Source organism: Triplophysa dalaica, chromosome 16 (assembly GCF_015846415.1).
Source record: "Triplophysa dalaica isolate WHDGS20190420 chromosome 16, ASM1584641v1, whole genome shotgun sequence".
NCBI lineage: Eukaryota > Metazoa > Chordata > Actinopteri > Cypriniformes > Nemacheilidae > Triplophysa > Triplophysa dalaica.
The window spans coordinates 12,205,201-12,222,902 of record NC_079557.1 but is presented as its reverse complement, the minus strand read 5'-3'; the positions used below and the strand labels follow the sequence as shown (position 1 = coordinate 12,222,902).

The window sequence follows — 17,702 nt, the reverse complement described above, 5'->3', positions numbered from 1 at the left end:
CTCCTGTGTCTTTTCAAAGCTAATTTCATAGCTAGCATATTATTGTGTAATTTTTACACTCTTATAAGAATGTTCACACCTTTGCATCATTTCACAGATTACAGCTTGTTTGGACATGATCAAAATTCGTGCTCTTCGAGGACATTCTAACTTGATCCGGTTCAGTAGTTAAAGATCGCGTATCACAGACAGTGCCAATCTCATATTAATCTTGAGTGCCTAAACAGTAGTATTTCATACGTTGTATCTTCGAAGAGTATTTTGTTTGATCAAATTTACAGTAGAAAAGAGAGATACAGCTATACAATTATTTCCAGAAAAACATGAGCTGCTAGAGGTGGGACTAGTGGGGAGAGTGGGATGGAACTACAGCATGAGCAAGCAACACATCATCACATCATCCCTTCGTGTTTTTTTGATTATGCTAGTACACCTCCATTGCCAACAAAGCACAGACGTGTGATTTAGTTTGACTTGCCAAGTGCAGTTCATGTCTGGCACACAATCTTGATTGTAAGCGGGTCTTGCTCATCGGTTGGGTAGTGGGCGGGCTCTTTCGCTTTCGCCTTGCCGTGCTTTTGGCAAATAAAAGGAATATGATCCCTGGGACAACACAGGGATCCAGAATTAGAAAAAGCTTTCCGATACAAGTTGGAGTGCTGGGGGAGTGTATCAAGTGCAGAAACTCATTTTTTAACAAGTTGACCATATTAAGCATGAGAAGCCAGCACGTTTAACTGTGTAAAGAAGTCAGAATGCATGACGTAGCATGATACCCGGTCTTTAAAACCTATTTGGGTCAAATGCTAGCTTTAAACCTTGTATGATGTTTGGGTCTGTGGGACTTTTAAGTATTAAGTATTTTAACCAGGTGTTTGATTGTGTTGAATTAAAAACCTTCAACTGCAGCGAGTCCACCAGACCCACAAACACTTGGCTGAGTAACAAAAATATGAACACCACACAAGGGTTAATATAATTTCATACAATTATATACAAAACAATATTTATATAAATTAATATGAATATAAATAAAATATAAATTGTTATAATCAATATAATATAACTTTTGACCATTTGCGTGTTTCCGATGAAACATCTATGTTGTAAACATTTTCAAGATATTTTTTTCTTTTGAAATCAGTTCTTTTTTGCCCATTTGAAGGATATTCACAGATTGTATGCACATAGCCTGTGTTTATCCCCAACTCACCATCTCAGAGGCTTTGCATGTTTGTTATCTCTCTTTTAGTCAAGGACACACTTTTCATTCTTTTATCTAAAGTCAAAAGCCGTAATGTACTCCAGCTCAGTGCATCTTAGAGAAATGGGAGAACCTGGCAGATTCCTCACTTGTGTGCATTAGCAGCGTTTTAAGGGGCACCTTTGGACCTCCTTTCTCCTCACAATAGTTCTGTCTCTTCTAATCCATTGTTCATCCACCCTGTGTAATTACATGAGTTGTCTAGCACTTTGTTCCAAGATTCTCTTTAAAATAAAGATGGATTGACGCTCGCAGAGTCAATGGAGGAGCGCAGGGGCATTGAGCGGAGGCCTATTTTGAAGGTTGCAAGAAATTTATCACAGAGGGGTCATTAATCACAAATTTGTGATGTGCCGTGATTGCGTGAAATGAGAGTTGTTATTACAGGTCTACATCTTTTTTACATTACAGAACTGTTGATAAGCTCTTGTGTGATTTCAATTGCAAGTCCTTGTTTCAAGAACCGTCTCTGAGGATGCTTTGGCGGCAACGCAGACATTCAGAAAAAATTATATGGCCACATTATGCTCCGGCACCAGCACACAAGACTCTCTGGGGTGTTTTAATGTCTCTGACTCATGTCTAATGTGCAGTCTCAGTCCAAACCCAAACACATAATCTTTGCTGAGCCGATTAGGCAAGCGCCCATGGTCCAGTTCTGCCAGAGTTTTGAAATTGGATGCTTCTGTTGTGTAAAGTAAAAAAACTAGTTATATCCAGCAACAATGTCACCTTCTTCTAGCTCATCCCTTTGTTTTTTTCTGTCTGTTGCGGTGGCCCGAGGGTGGGGATTGTCAGCCTTTGTTGTTGGCGTTCCTCTGCAGGTACGTCAGCTCTTGTTCCAGGACCGGCTGCAAGATCTTTTTTAAAGCAAGACAGTGCAGCATGCAGATCAATGATGCGCTCATTCATCTGATATTCCTTTAAAACACAGGCAACTGCTAACCAAAGGTTTTCATTATTGTATTAACCCTTGCATGCATTATGACAACCACATGATTTTTTTCTGTGGGCTTTTCATTTTTCACTTTAATGGCAATCTGAAGATGTGACATTGGTAGGATAATGCACTAGTGTCCCCTGAAGCGGTTACTGTGCTATTATGCCGTCAAAACCCATGCATTTGCAAAAAAACTTGCATTGTGATAGCTGTCTATGGTAGTGACCTCTACGCATGGAAGGGTTAATATAAAAGCGAACTGATAGACACAGTGAATCATAAAAAGCAAGGGTGAGCAAAAAACAAGAAATCAAGACAATAACAACTTTTTTGGGCACTTTTCCGTGTTTATCCCACAGGTCAATCGGTATATAAAAGCATTTTTCAGTTGCCAAAACAAAGGAGAATTTCTACTTATGATTCATTCTTTTTGTCCTAAAGGCAGATTAGGCCTCAAAGCCAGAGTCCTCTGACGGATACTGATGAGGCTTCGACAGGGATTGAAGATTAGCTTTAGTTTAGAGGAAATTCAGATCGTGTTTGCTTGCTTTAGGCTTCAACCGGATGGCTGCGATGAATTTTAGCCAGGCTGTTTCCCCAAGCCGGGCTAACTGTGAAGTCCCAGTTGTCCCATTAAGCTGTCTGCTGCACACTCATTGTCTCTGAGCCACTCTATGCAGACTAATCCATGCCTTAAAGCTTCGGTTTCGGCAAGCATGGCAGTCGAGGGCGTGTGTCACGGGAGGGGTGCGAGGGGGGGTGCCTAGCTTCATTCGACTCTGTGATTTTATGAGAAGCTGTCAAGAGTCTATGGATGGCAATGAGATGCTGTCAGGCTCCAAGGGGTCGGTTGGATGCCATAGAATTTGAGCTCCAATCGCTCCAGAAAGGGATGGTGTTTGTTACTGATACCACCCGCTATGTGTGATGAGCCTGACAGACCTAAAGTGATTGCTTGGTGCACACGAACCAACAACAAAATAACATTTTTGTACCTACTGTCTAAACGGATGATCGTCAAAAAATAAACCCAACATTCAATCCGTAATGTTACAGATTGCTGTTTGAGAAAGTCCTTGGGGCTCTTCCCACCACCAACAAACGGCAGCATTTAAAATGTTCTCAGGTTGGCAATTGGATTTTGAATGCGGGGAAATGTAAATGTCATTTTCACACGCCTACTGAAAGTACCAACATTCATCCGACAACTGTTGGTATTTTTTTGCAGTTGGTTGTGAAAATGTCAAATGGCTTTTATCTTTCATTTATTCTGCATTATTAGGATTCAGACAAGACTCTATAATTCTGTAAAAAGTTAAAGTTCACTCCAAAATGAACATACTGTTGCACAACACAAAAGAAGATATTTGAAGAATGTATCAACACACTTGTCGACAATGTTGCAATTGTCACAGTTTTGTATTGTTGCATAGATGCTTTACAGTAAATGCACTATTATTGTTTGTACAGACCGTAGAGAAATAGGAAAAACAATTAAACATGATTCTATACTTCTGTTGTTCACAATACAAAAATGGTTAAATTTGGTTACGATGGCCTGCAAGCTTGCAATTTTTCACTTGAAATGGATGAGCATAAACTGAAAACGCCCCTTTTCTTCTTCCCTGTAGCCGGACAGAACATATGACTTGAAAATTGGGCAGCCCACTGTGTCTTATTTCTTAAAACAGGCCGCAGGCATCGAAAAGGGAGCTGGAAAGACAGGTAAGCCAGTCTTATTACAGCCAGTCCACCGGTGGTCATACATCCTTCACTGCATTTTACAGCAGTCTATTTGTATATCTCACCATGCCTTATGTTTCAGTAATGGACAGACTTCCCCCTGCAGGGTGTTTTGCTTGAGATTGAATTTTTTGACTGATGATATATTGATGATGAGCCGCAGCACTAGAAAGGCGTGCAGTTATTAAGAAGAAAGCAGCGGTGAAGGTGGCACCAAAAGAAAAGAGAATTATGGATTCGCTTCATTTTTGCCCGTTCCACTCCAGCTCAATTATTCTTTCTTATGTGCCCACTTGTTCAGTCTCCCTTTTTCCCCTTCTCTTCATCTCCACTTCCGTTTTACTCAATCCCGACCAACCACACTGGTTTCTGTTTTTTGAGTTATTGTATTATATCACCTTTCTATCTCTCTCTCCTCCCACATGTGCTGTATCTATCAGGGCATGAGACTGCTGGTATGGTGTCTGTGAAGGCCGTATATGAGATTGCACAGGTCAAATCGCTGGACGAAAGCTTTAAGCTGCAGGACGCCTCCTTGCAGACCGTTGTCAAAAGCATCATTGGTTCGGCCAGATCGCTCGGCATCAAAGTCGTCAACGAGTGAGTCCAGACCTCTTTATTCTTGCACATACAGTGCCAGTAAACGCATTTGAGACTAAATACAAAAACATTTATAAAATAAACTATCACAGAAATGTAGAAGTGAATAAATTTGTAAATTGGTTAAATCATGCACTTAAAATACATATGCCCTAAACTAAAGGATCATTTATCAAAGTATATTGCGTAAATAAATAATACATTTTTGCAACAGGATAAATATTTGTATACTCTTCTAAGCATGAGCCTTTAGAATAAAAACAAGATCTTGGGAAACATAAATTTGGTCAAGTCTGTGCTTTCACTGGCACTTTAAATGTTGCATACAAACTTTGTCGTGGTTTTAATATATTTAAGCACAGTCTTCTTGTGTAGTCTTGTCACAGTGGTCTACCGTGAGTGGCAAATCTTTTAATCTTTTCAGGGAATAAATATTGCAAACAAAATCCCACCACCTACTAAAGTCTCTAATAAGAGATCTGAATAAATCATGACTATAAATCTTACTGCACCTTCCAATAAATGAAGTTCCTTTGCTCATTAAGAGTTCAGACTTGGGTGTGATTTTCAGCCTTTTAAAAATGAAGCGTAAAATTCATGTTTTGAAAAATGAATAATTTTATTGCAATTAGAGGTGGTAGAGATTTGCTTATTTATCGAGGGCATTAATAGACTAGTGTTTGCGTTGGACCTGCCACAGGTTATCATGCTTGTTCTTTGCTATCATTTGTCAATAATATTAGGCAAAACATTTTGGCATGACAAAGAAGCAGCATGATGTGTTATATGTTCTTTTAGCGAGTGTTTGTCTTTTGCTGAGACTGAAGCTGTTTAATAAATGAACTGTGTCACTTAGGCACAAATGCTCAGACCCATCATTTGTGTATGAAGGAGGAGTAATGCTCCCCTTGCATTTCAATTGATCCGAAGAAATGTTTGAAATTCTAGTGTAATGTAGATTTGTTGATATGTCTCTCATCTCCATCTTCCTGTCTGTATGTGCCCCCCTCCTCTCTTCTCATCTATCTGCTGTCAGTCTGTCACCAGAAGAGTACAGGGAGTTTATGGAGGAGCGTCAGGAGAGACTGAGAGCCGAGGCAGATGCAGCGGCTGCCGCAGAAGCTGCGATGGGAAAGAAGAAATGAAGTGTCGCTGTGTGCTAGTTATTTATCAACACACTTGTTGACATTTCTGTAAACCTGCTTCACACTGACTGCGATTTTGTCATTTTTTGCTAATAAAATGCTCTTGATTTGCTTCCAGATATTCTGAAGGTTTCGCATCTCTCATTACTGATTCTGTCCTGTCTATCTCTCCCAGTTTCTCTGCTCTACCTCCTCCACTCTCTCTCCTCTTCCATTTTTCATCTTCACTGCCTCCTACAACCTTTTTTAGGCATTTGAGCCACTTTCAGCACCTCTCTCTTTGTCTCTGTCTCTCTCTGGTTATTAATCCAGGGTTTTTATAAATGTGATGTCTTTGACAGCCGTGGCAGAGCAGACTGCCCTATGGCAGTACTATGTCATTGTATATCAACTAGTACTTCTTGTCAAAGTAAGATGTATTCATTTTTGGCAGGAATTTTTTATGTTTTATCTGCTATGGGTTTTTATGGTTTAATATGAAACAAAATAAACATTAAAATAAAAATAAAGTAAATGCAACCTAAATGACAGATAGTCAGTGAATGGTTTTTAACTTAATTCATATTAATTCATAATTCACACAAAATTATGACATTTACGCTCATTCAAAGCCAGTGTCTTCAGACCATAATTTCATGTAGATGGAAATAAGAAAAACAGAAATGTAAATGTCGTTCTTTTAAGTCTTCCAGACAACTTCATGAAGAGATTAATATTACGTTTTTATTTGTTTGTCCCTACTTTTCGTAAACATAATTAGATATCTATGAAGTGAAATTTGGTAAATCAAAGTCAGCCTTTACTTTGACAAAATTAAGTTTCATACCTTTAAGTAATTTTGCTTTGTTTGTTCTGTCATAAACACGATATGTAAATTCAATTCAAAATGCAGCTCAAACATCAGTTTGTAACCTGTAATCTCAATTCATCGTTTGTTGAGGTGAATGCTACTTGTGAATATTTATAGATATTTAAGACACTATTTATGTGTCTGGCAGTGTTGACTTGTATTGAATGTCGGGGAAAGAAAAACTTGAAAAGAAAAAGCTGCAGATCGCACCCATGTTGGATTAATCTGATGTAAATACTTAGATGTTTTTTTTTGTTCTTACCCTTAGTTGTTCTAGTACTCATGAGTCAGTGACAGTTTCTAGTAGTTTTCTAGCATTGAAAAAGTGTACTGGTGTTTTAGCGTGCATGGCAAAAAAAAATGCTGTTCGGAGGTGTAAGAGTGTGAACAAGCACAAATCTGGATGGATAAGAATTCTTTTTCTGCTAGAGTCATAAAACCATTAAGTCTGATGTTGTTGTCAAAAGCCTGTCAAAAGTGAGTGAATGGCAGAGATTTTTTCCTGCCTATGAATACTATATGAGTACCGAACCTGTGGCGCTCTCTTTGATTTTAAAAAGATTGTGTTTTCTACTCTTCAGTCACTCTGCAGGTTTCCTAAACTGACAGAACACTTTCAATCTCACTGACAGCAATTTCACAATGAACAGGCTTTCAGAGAATAAAGAGGAAATCATCTATCATATGCCCTCTTGCTCGCTTTTTGCCTATTTTGAGGGTCATAAGGATTGATAGCTGCTATATCTCTGTTATATAAAAGCAGAGGGGTACAATATTTTTGTACTGCGACTTGCGTGTTGGAAGTGCAGAAATCCCACAATGGCCCTAATATACATTTGGATGCACGTCAAGGCTTGAGTCTTTTCTCATGACAATGTGGCAACAGAAAAAAAAACATTTGATCTCATACACATACACACTTCAATAATCTGCCCATATTGAGAATGGGAACGTGACGTCAGCGGCGCAATGCATCATGTGACTTGGAATCCGACACTGCAGTGGAGGTATATATATGTTTAAATTTATATTAAGGAAAATTAGAATGTAAAACGCCTGCTGTGTTATGAACCGCCATATGCTTTCGTGACCGAATTGGAAAACAGATCTTGAAAGAATGCAAATACGTCGTTTTTAACTCCTCGTGTGCTGCTGAGCGTGTCCCCAAACATGGCGGCAACTTCCCAGCATGCAATGTTCAATGACGATTCCCAAGCTTGTGGCCCCAAAAAAGCGAGCAAAAACAAAACCTTATTAAACAACTTGCTCTCAAATGTGCTTCGTAGCCATTTTTGCACTGTCTTTGGCAGTTATTTTGGCAAGACCACGTCCTGTTTACTTGGTAGGAAAATAGGGGGAAAGCGGGGCTTGTAGCGTTGCACCTTCCCTTTTGCCTCTAGACGGTTTTATTGTTTGGTTATATTACTTTTATTTTATATTTTATTTTGTATGTTAATAGTAATTATTAAAAATATTTTATTTTGTGTTAATTGTATTAAATTAAATTTAAACCAATCAACAGTTGCAGAGTTCTACCGGAAGTTACGTTGTGGCAACATCGTTTGCTGGAAAAAGACTAGCCTAGCACATATACTTTTTTAACTAAACTAAAACTCAATCAAAACTAATATTCAAATGAAGAAACGTCCTGTGCTTCCGTAAAAACTGGCCAAAAAAATATATATATAATATAATAATATAATATATATTTTTATATGTCTATACAAATATAGATAAATATCTAAAATATCGCAAAAGAACTGCAACACTGAATGACTTAACGTTAGCCTAACATGTTTCCTCAGTGAAGGAGCTGGCGGATAAGGGTGAGTAGACGTTAAATGGAATAGTTCATTGATTATAGCTCCATATGCTAATTTTGACTAGTGTGTTTCGTTGTTAAAGTGTTATTTTAATAGGGAGAAAGTGTATATATGTTGCTGCTTATAAATAATTTTCACGGAATGCTCACTGAAAGTACCAACCGACTCACTCCACAGTTCAACAGTTGCTAAATATGCATATATTTTTCTCTTGACAGCAGATGCCTAATTGTTTAAACCATAATTAAACAAAACTAGAATAATTGTTAAACCATGATTGCATTGTTAATGCATATTTTGTGTGTTAAAGATTAAAGATGTCTTTCAGGAGTGAATCAAAACAGTCACATTTGAATGCAAAGAAAGAAAGCTCTTTGAATGACCACTTGGTGGCACTAGATCTTTAAAAACATGTTATAGGACCATCACATGCGCTTTTGTCTGGAGTGAATACCTGAACTCTATATAACTCTATATAAAAAGAAATGAGAAACTCTTCATCGTACCCTGCGTATAACTGCAAGTATAATCGTGCACACTAAACCAATAATGTTGGTGTTAGAATTGAGTTACTCTAAAAAACATCCACACAATTTTATTCTGTCATTTATTGGTAATTAACAGTGGAATTAAGGTTTTGTCCAGATAAATACATTTGCGACCATTGTTATTTTGTATAGATGCAAATCTTAGTCTTAGTGAGCGATCAAATGTGTGTCCCTCTGTGCATATCATTAAAAAAAAGAGGCATTCCACTTCTGGTCCAGGCTTTTCGACCATTCATTGACTGTTAGTCATTGGCTTCACTTTGATGTGTACAATCTTTGTTAACCAAGCGCTTAATTTCAAAACCCTTTTATACAAATGCGTAAGTCTGTCTGAAAAATGTCTATATGGGTTTCCATTGATGTAAAGTAAGGTAAGCTGACCCAGTAAATGTATTGTTTTATTGTTTTAAAATGACTTGCTTGTTTTACTCAACAGACATGCTAGTTAAAGCTCAATTTGATATGTATGCCCTAAAACTGTGAAGGGAATTTTCACTTCCCGGAATGTGTTACATGGGACTAGATATGAAGAGTAATGTCCATTTTTTTTACATTGTACATACATACATACATATATACATGCATACATACATACATATATAATTTAATATGATGTATAAATAATAACTTATTTAATCATTTATATTAATATAATATTTATATGATTTATTATTCTTTAAAAACATTCGCTGGCTGAGAGTTATTTATTTTATTAGTCACCAGATGGTGTTAGAGAGCCAATCTGGGTTTCTGTGACACTATTTAGTCTGGAGCCATAAGGACAGAGGCTGGAACAAAATGTTCACATGCTGACGCACAGCACAGTTCTACTCTTTTATGACAGATGGTTACTATACTTATGATGCCTGATTATATCTAAGCTCCCCAAGGTGCGTTGTGTCTAAAAATAGAAGGGAAGAGAGAGAGAAAGAGAATCGTTAGAAGTGATTGTGCTATACACAAAAGAGCTTGAATAGGGAGGAGGCTCCAGATTGCTTCTTTTGGTGACTTAACATCAGCTGCTTTAATTGGCTGAGTGGCCCGTGTGCGTTAAATTCATTAGCATAGCAACACTGCTCTCCTCTCTCATACACTCTCTCTCTCCTTATTGGGAAGGATGCTGAGAGGATGGGAGGAGGGAGCTAAAATTGGTGCCTCAGAGCAGGAAAGCCCAAATTTGGAGTCTTACGATGCTGTCGTTCGACGTCAGAATAGCAGGTACATTGAGTGTGGGCTTAGAGGGGAGGGGCTACGTGCGTGTGGCATTCAGTACGTGTGTGCGTCAAAGCGAGAAGCTGACGGTCTGTGTGAGTGCCTCTATGTCAAGTGTGTGCGTCAGTCTGAGTCAGATTGCGTCTCATCGTAAGCGTGCGTCAGTGCTGTTGCTGAGCAGTCCACGCTCCAGGGAAAGAGCGAGAAGAGCGCTCGGGAAGGATGCAGATACAAGAGTGATTGAAGGATGAAGGTGGTTAGCAGCGGTGGTTAGCGATGGAAGACAGTAGCAGGAACTGGGAACAAGAAGCTAGGAGACAAGAGTACTTTTAAGTGCACTTTAATATAAATTCCAACCAAATACATTTATCAGCGACACATAAGAACACTGATCCACAATGTCCATTGTTCATAAATAGCATATGTTTTCATATACTACAGAAATGTCTCTGATATGTACAGACTGTCGTTTGTACAAATGTACAAATTATTACAATCTTTAACCGTTCCGCAACATGCCTAGCTAGAGGCACGTGCACCAAGCACCCATTCTGTAAAACAGCACACATACAATAAAACATTTTAAACATAGCATGTAAATAGCTAGAACATAGGAATCAATCCTTTACTTGACCGTAGACGACTCTACGTTAGCGTGTCGACACCATGGGAATAGAACCATTCTCAACCCGTGTCGATTGGTAACTAAATAGAAACAGAACCCCATCCCCATTTTCCAGCTCATTTTTTAAAACAAAACATTGCTTCGTTTTCAATCCCTCTCAAAAAAGAAGAAGCCTTCATTCACACATTGTCACCACTCCGCACCGCAGACAGCAAAGTTACGATGTCACCGTGGTATTCACTAAATTAAGGTGCCGTTTCACTTAGTTCTGCATTCTCTTGATGTGCCAGGCACACAAGAGCTTCTGCAGTTTGCGAGCATTACAAATATTGATGCTGCAAAAGTCCAGTGCAATTGCTTCTAGCCGGGCTCACTGATGTAGCCGGTTGAAGGATTTGTTACGTTGTCTCTGTAGTAGATAGAAATAGGTCTGTCCAGTAATGTCCGTGCATGCAAAGCCATGCACAATATTTTGTCCCTCTTGCTGGCGGCTTCTTCTGCAGCTTGTGTCCACCGGCCAGTAGAAGAACAGTGTGAAAACAAGACTTGTTTTCGAATTTGTTCACAATTTAAAGAAACATTTGTACATCACATTAATACACATTTGAAATGAAATGTCCTACAGTTGCATTCACAAACACAAAGCCCAATGTAGTTAGATTTTTCTAATTTATATTGTTGTTGACATTGACATTCCAATTACAGTTAGTATGAGGAAAATTAATCTGCTGTGGGAAGCATGCTGATGTTAATACTTATTTAGAAATCTGATCATATCTTTGATCCATTACGTGAATACTTTTCACACATTGGGCTTTGTATTTGTGATGCTGGATGGCAAGCACTGAGCCATAAGCTCTGTTGTTTCTGAAATATTAAAGAATCTCTTTTCACTACAAGTGAATACAAATGCAAGTCTGTAAGTCGGTTTGCACTTACAAAGTCAGAGCTGTAACTCTCACTTATATAAGCTCTTGTTACATTATAGCAGAAAGACGTAGATTGAACTTTTAGTCCTTCTTTTCAAGACTAATATATTGCATTGCTAGTATAAACATAAATGATAATGGATAATTTGATGAAAAGTTGTGAACGTGACAATTTTCTCTCAATGAATTTGAGGAAGTTCAAGTCTATTTAGGCATTATATACATTATGTATATATTATACAGTTAAATAATATTCACTTTTCAGCAAAAGTATCTCCATGAAATATGACAATATGCCATACTTAATGAAGTAAGTCACAGACTTATTTTAGAACGGAGGATCACTTCCACTCCCATCTGCAAGACAAATAAAGAAGAAACAGGGGAAAAGTGTTAGAAAATAACATTAGTTTTCATAAAAAAATCGTTGTGGATTTACAGCAAGCGTTCAGTAAAAATAAGACTAACTCTCACCTTTGTGGAAGCACTGTTGAGGCGCATGACTTTGGAGTTGATACAACTCAGGTTGTTGCCCCAAGCCAGGGGCGATCGAGGCACCTGCCCCAAACATGGGTTCCAGGGCGGCCAGCTCCTCGAGGAGGGACTGGGCGCAGGGCACGCCGGGCGACGCGGGACTGTCAGGCAAGGACACAGTCGCCGAAAGGGGGGAGGCAATCAGCTGCAGTGGTGGAGACGTTGGTATTTCTGTGAACAGAGGTGATAATGCTACCTCTGTCTCCATGGCAACTTCGCCTGCCGCCTTCCCATCCGTCATACTGCCTGTATTGACTGGCGACATCGTAGCCCTTCGCCCGGCCACATTGTTACAGTGCGCCGATTGGACGCTACAGAAGTGACCGCCACTCACAGCAGTGATCCCGTCAAAGTGCAGGGGTGGGCACCAGCACTCAGGAGTGGAGGGGGAGGACGGAGGACTGGATGGAAAGGAGGAAGAGGGTGTGGGTGAGAGAGGAGGGGAAGACGCGAGGTCCTGCAGAAGGCTCTCCAAGACACTCTCTTCAAACAGATACTCGTCATCAGAGAAGATGGGCACATCCAAGCCTTTCCATGACTTGAGTTGATAGATTTCACCCAACAGTGGGATTGACTCAAAACCCGAATCCAGGGATGGAGATTGAGGGTGAGGAGAGATGGTTGAAGGAACCAGCTTGGAGAGGAGTGGATCTAGGTAGAAGCCCTCTGCTAGTGTGCTAATGTGCTGGGCTAAAAGTGAGATCTCTGTTCTTTCTTTTTCTCTCTCAAGCAGGGAGGAGAAGAAAGATAGGCTGGGCTGTTTTCCAGGTGAGGCTTCAGGTGTGAGTAGACCCTCTGGTGGGTATGGGAGGGGTCCATGGGGTACATCAACATACAGTGGACCACGGACCTCCGGCAATGTCATGACCGTGCAGTCCCCATCACCCGGACTGTCAGGAGTTGGAGGGAGTTTCTCATAGAGAGAGCCACTGCAAGGCTCAACTGGGAAGAGAATATCTGTGGTTGGAGATGTTATGGTGAGTGGCAGAAGAGTAGAGAGTGTCGTTGTTTTAGGAGGTGGGCTGCCTTGTGGCTTTGTTGGAGCAGATGGAGAAAGAGATGGAGCCACAGTGGTTGTTACTGTTGCTGTTTGAGGAAGAGGAGGTGGTGAGGTGGCCCCAGTAGGATCAAAGCTGAAATGAGGTTCCCCAAAGGGAAAATTGCTTCCACCTAGCTGAGGTGTGTAGGGGGGCGTGCACACAAACTCCTTAGTCTGTTGGGCCTGGGAGGTCGTTACAGGTGGAAGAGGGAGTGGCAAGGCCGGTAGGGGGGGATCTATCTGGAATGCTGGTGGCAGCAAAATGTTCTGAGTGAGGAAGTCCAAATCAGACACTGTTGCAACTGTGACTGGAATGGGAGATGATGCCGAAGAAAGACTAGCCACAGGTTCACTAGGCTCATGCTGGAAGAAGCTCTCCTCCTCCAGAGAGGAGAGGCTGGAGCGTGGGCCGCATTCCATTTGTGTGGCATCCAGTGTTGAGCTTCCACCTTGCTCTTCTGTCGAACCCGCACTTAAGGCAGCCGTGCTGAAGTCAAATGACTGACCAGAGAGGCCACTGCTTCCAGGTGTAAACACTTGGTCTGGGCTGGAGAGTGTTTCTGGGCTTTGTAAACTTAGGCTCTCCTGTTGGGAAGTGCTCGAGCCCAGCACCAAAGAGAGCTGGGTCTGTTCAGAGCTCAGCTGCTGCCTGACTGACCAGGCCTCTGACTCACTGCAACACAGATAGAAAGACAAAAGAATTTGAAATTTAGTATTAGTTCCATTTATGTTTTAGATTAAGTGATTTGGAAGATATAAACTGATCCTTACCTGATGATATAATTGTTACTGACTATAGGATTTTCCCCAGTTTCCAACTGCAGGACCATGTAAAGCCAGACCCACGAATGTTCAGCATTCTCTATGCGAACCACCATCTCAGCTCTGCCTTCTCCTCCCTCTCTCACTGATTGGGGAAAGAAACACAGGGTAAGTCAAAACATAAAACTTCTCATTAAATTTTATGTCATGTCTTGACGGGTGGTCAAAAATTCTTCTTCGCTGCAGTGGTGTATTACTGATGAATGCTTACTGTGAGTATCAAACTTTGATAGACAGCTATGTGGTGAGAGTGTGCTCATGCTGGGCCTAACCAAGGAAATGAATGTAACATTTCTGCTTTTAGTTTTTCAGGAGTAATACTCACACAGACTGCAGTGCTGAGCAGAGGCATGTGAAAGATCTTGGGGATGTAGGAAGCTATACCAGGATTGGGCCCGAAGAGTCTCCACATTCATACCCAAATAAACGTTTACGCTGAAAGTCAATAAAGGTAAAAGAAATGACTTATCTTTCCATGCTCGCCTGAAAAAACCTTTTTGTATTTGACAAAATTAGAAAATAACTTGTGGGGTGTTTGACCTCACCTGTCTTGAGCCTCCTGAAGTCTCATGTCATGGCTATGCTGAGAACGGAAACATGGCAGGAAGAAGTTGCTCTCTTCTGCTGACACAGAGGGTGGTTCAGGTTCAGAGGAAGTTCCGGTTCGAGATGCTAGAGGCTCCAGAGGGGAACAATAACACACCCACACTGGGTTGGAAGTCCAGTAGGTTGACGGGGAAGATTGACTGGGAGTTTGTGTCAGGCAGTGGGCTCGGATTAGAACAAGTTTATTGCCTGCGCTTTGCCTACGCACTGATTTGGAGGTGTTGAATCTGCAGCGGAACAAACGATCTGAGGGGGGGGGAGACAGAAAAATGATAAATGGTTACATATTTGTGTGTATTAGGGATCTGTGTGGCAAATAATGTGTCAGGTGACATTGTTTTTAAAAGATCTTACCTGTGTCAGGTAAAGTTGGCGGTACCAGGTTACTCCTCATAATAAAGTGATCTGTGGGGTCGATTATGTCATACACGCTGTCCCCTTGAGCAACCAGATCTACCTATATATTCAAAAGAGAACAAAAGTGAACTTCATGTTTTGAATGGCATGTGTTCATGAATGAAATCCAAACGAAGATTTATTTAAAATAACTGTTTTATCAGACTGACTCACCATTGAGTGTCCTAGGTGCTCAGAAACGCTATCTGACAGATACAGTAGCTTTCCTTCTCCGGTCAACAGCAGCAGAAAACCTGGCATCAATTGTACCAACTCATTTAGCTCATGAAATTGAAGAAATCCAGCTGTTTCTTCTGCAGTGCTTGAGGAAGCTGTTTCTGAAATAAGTAATGTCAAACCTGAATAAACGATTTCCCCACATTACGATGCGCATTATCTTTTACATAACAACTGAATTGTACGGGAACAAGTGCACGGGTTTTTTCTTTCAGCACCATGGAGAGCTCGCATGTTTCAGCACCGTGGACAGCAATCCCGCTTTTACGCGTTGTTCTCACTAAACATTATTTTGTATTGTGTGTAAATGTATTTATTTTCAAGATAATTCGTATTATAGGACAGATAAACAGCCGAGATGTTCATAAGCAAATCCAGTTTCACGTCCACCTGTTGCTGCACTTGCAGAGCTTCCAGTGCGTGTCAATAATACCAGCAATACATCAGCAGATTTTTAATTTCGTGCTTTAAATATTACATTAAACAATTGGTAATAATAGTATACATGGACTATATTTACTATATTTCTTAAATTGTTACCTTGACTGAAGAAGACCGCCTTTCTCGTGTACATGGAGGCTAGCGACATGATGTGAAGATAGGAGAGTCGAGATTTGTCCGCATCGGAGATGGGCAACAAGTCCTTTAGGTTCCTAATCTCTGCGTTTATTTGGTCCCTCCGAGCTTTCGACGCTCCTTTAGTGGACCGATACATTGCGTTTTTAGTGATGGGGAAACTCCTGTTGTCTCGGCTGAAAGTTTTAACTGCGCTTCAAGAAAAGAGTTGGCAGGTCTCTTTTAAGGTCGTAAGGTACGAGTGTGTCATCTCAACACATGTCCAGAGTATGACTTCTCTTCTCCTTTCGCCAGCCTCTCCCGGGTTTTATCACGCGGTTCCGCCACAGCTCCTGGCTCAGGTTGCGGACCGGAGGCTGGATAGATTTTTCCTCCGGGTCGGAGTTTGAGTCAGTCGGCTGCAGTCTCTCACCCAGATTCGGGAGTCCGTAAATCTGGTGGAGTAATTCTGCAAGCCGATAACTTATATAGGCTGGGACTCCACCAGTGTAGGGGGGCTCCCAACGCGCCAACACCGACGTAAAAAAGGAGAGAGGGGAGGGGGGTAGAGTAGAAGGGGGGCCTGGGGGATTTATACGTATCATATCAGAGTTTTCAATGCTAAAACTCACTCTCTCACCCCTCCCCATCCGTGCGCTCTGACTCTGTTCCTACGTCAGCATCTCCTCTCTCCGTTGATGACGTTGGCTTGAAATCGGGAGCTCCGGCGACGCAAAAAGCCCGATTTGGACAAAACCGAGCAATGGGCGGAGCCACAACGTGAAACGTAGACGAAGTCACCGCACTCCGGTGTATAGACGTGTGGAGAAAAGGGGGGTTCTGCTACTGAGCTTGCATACGAACGAGATAGAGAACCACTGTGTCTGAATTCACGTAGACTTGCTGATTGCCACCAAACGACCGAGTTCGGTTAATTATGATTCATAAAATGATTCCTGTGTTCCATTCCAATTTCTTTCACAGCGTGTTCATGGATGCAGATTTTTAAAGCAAGAATACAATGACAACTGACTGGGATTAGTATGGTTGTCTCATGGTTCACTGCATCATTATGTCAGCAGCGCATTCAGTTTCTGCAGTTGACAAGATATGAATGAATCATGAATAGACACATGGTTATTGTAAATTGCGAGAAGCATTTATGTGATTGTATTGAAAAAACAAATCCCTCAATACAACAGTGCAATCGAACAAATGAATCCGATTTAACACTGAATTATCCGTCTAATTATTACATAAATCCTAGCTCCCTTTCCTTATAAGGGAATGTGGAGCGAGTATAGAAAATGACAGCAGTTGTATTGCGTTTTGTCTAATGGGTTTGTGTGCGTAAGGCGGCATTATTTGGAATGGCCAATGGCTTTCTCAGGATCTTACAGCGCAAAATGTGTTGCTTCGTTATGAACTTGAGATGCTCCCCAGAGGGCAGACTGTGAGAGATTAAGTGGACAGCAGGTAGCGGTTATCCATCATGCTTTATTTGACTGCTGGATTTTGTGCATGTATGATTCATTTGTATTTCAGACGAACAATAATTCACCTAAAACAAGTGAAACTATATATAGCACACATATGTCTTTGACATCTCTTGTTTGCGCAATTTGTTCTGTCCAGAGACAAGCCAGAGAATGCAACTTTTGCCATCAAGGAGATAAAACGCATAGCTTCAGAGAAGTATTTTTAGTAACTTTCAAAAACTCGTGCTTTTTGGAAAATTATTTTAGTGTTATCCTCGAGACTGGCTCCTGTCAGACATTCTTCATCTATATAACCATATGCTGATTTTCATCCATGACGTGCAGAGGATTGCTTA

General features: G+C 40.7%; 2 protein-coding genes and 1 long non-coding RNA gene across 6 annotated transcripts in view; 2 read left to right on the top strand and 1 right to left on the bottom strand.

The window, feature by feature from the left end:
- Positions 1–6,211, top strand: part of mrpl11 (mitochondrial ribosomal protein L11) — a 34,815-nt gene extending 28,604 nt beyond the window's left edge. For both annotated transcript variants that reach the window (XM_056770320.1, XM_056770321.1), the window contains exons 4-6: positions 3,836–3,929; positions 4,388–4,547; positions 5,584–6,211. In XM_056770320.1, coding sequence (XP_056626298.1) covers positions 3,836–3,929; positions 4,388–4,547; positions 5,584–5,692 — 363 coding nt within the window. In that variant the 3' untranslated portion in view covers positions 5,693–6,211. The remainder of the gene's footprint in view (positions 1–3,835; positions 3,930–4,387; positions 4,548–5,583) is intronic.
- Positions 6,212–8,116: 1,905 nt separating this feature from the next.
- LOC130438163 (uncharacterized) overlaps positions 8,117–17,702 on the top strand; it is a 34,427-nt gene continuing 24,841 nt past the window's right edge. For all 3 annotated transcript variants that reach the window (XR_008909273.1, XR_008909272.1, XR_008909271.1), the window contains exons 1-3: positions 8,117–8,368; positions 14,064–14,182; positions 14,379–14,525. This is a non-coding gene — a long non-coding RNA (uncharacterized LOC130438163). The remainder of the gene's footprint in view (positions 8,369–14,063; positions 14,183–14,378; positions 14,526–17,702) is intronic.
- On the bottom strand, positions 10,450–16,311 carry npas4a (neuronal PAS domain protein 4a). The gene is made up of 8 exons (XM_056769974.1): positions 15,854–16,311; positions 15,251–15,414; positions 15,035–15,137; positions 14,620–14,926; positions 14,400–14,509; positions 14,024–14,159; positions 12,154–13,925; positions 10,450–12,036 (listed from the first exon to the last, which is right to left on the bottom strand). The coding sequence occupies exons 1-8, from the start codon at positions 16,026–16,028 to the stop codon at positions 12,008–12,010; spliced, it is 2,796 nt and encodes a 931-aa protein (XP_056625952.1). The 5' UTR covers positions 16,029–16,311; the 3' UTR covers positions 10,450–12,007.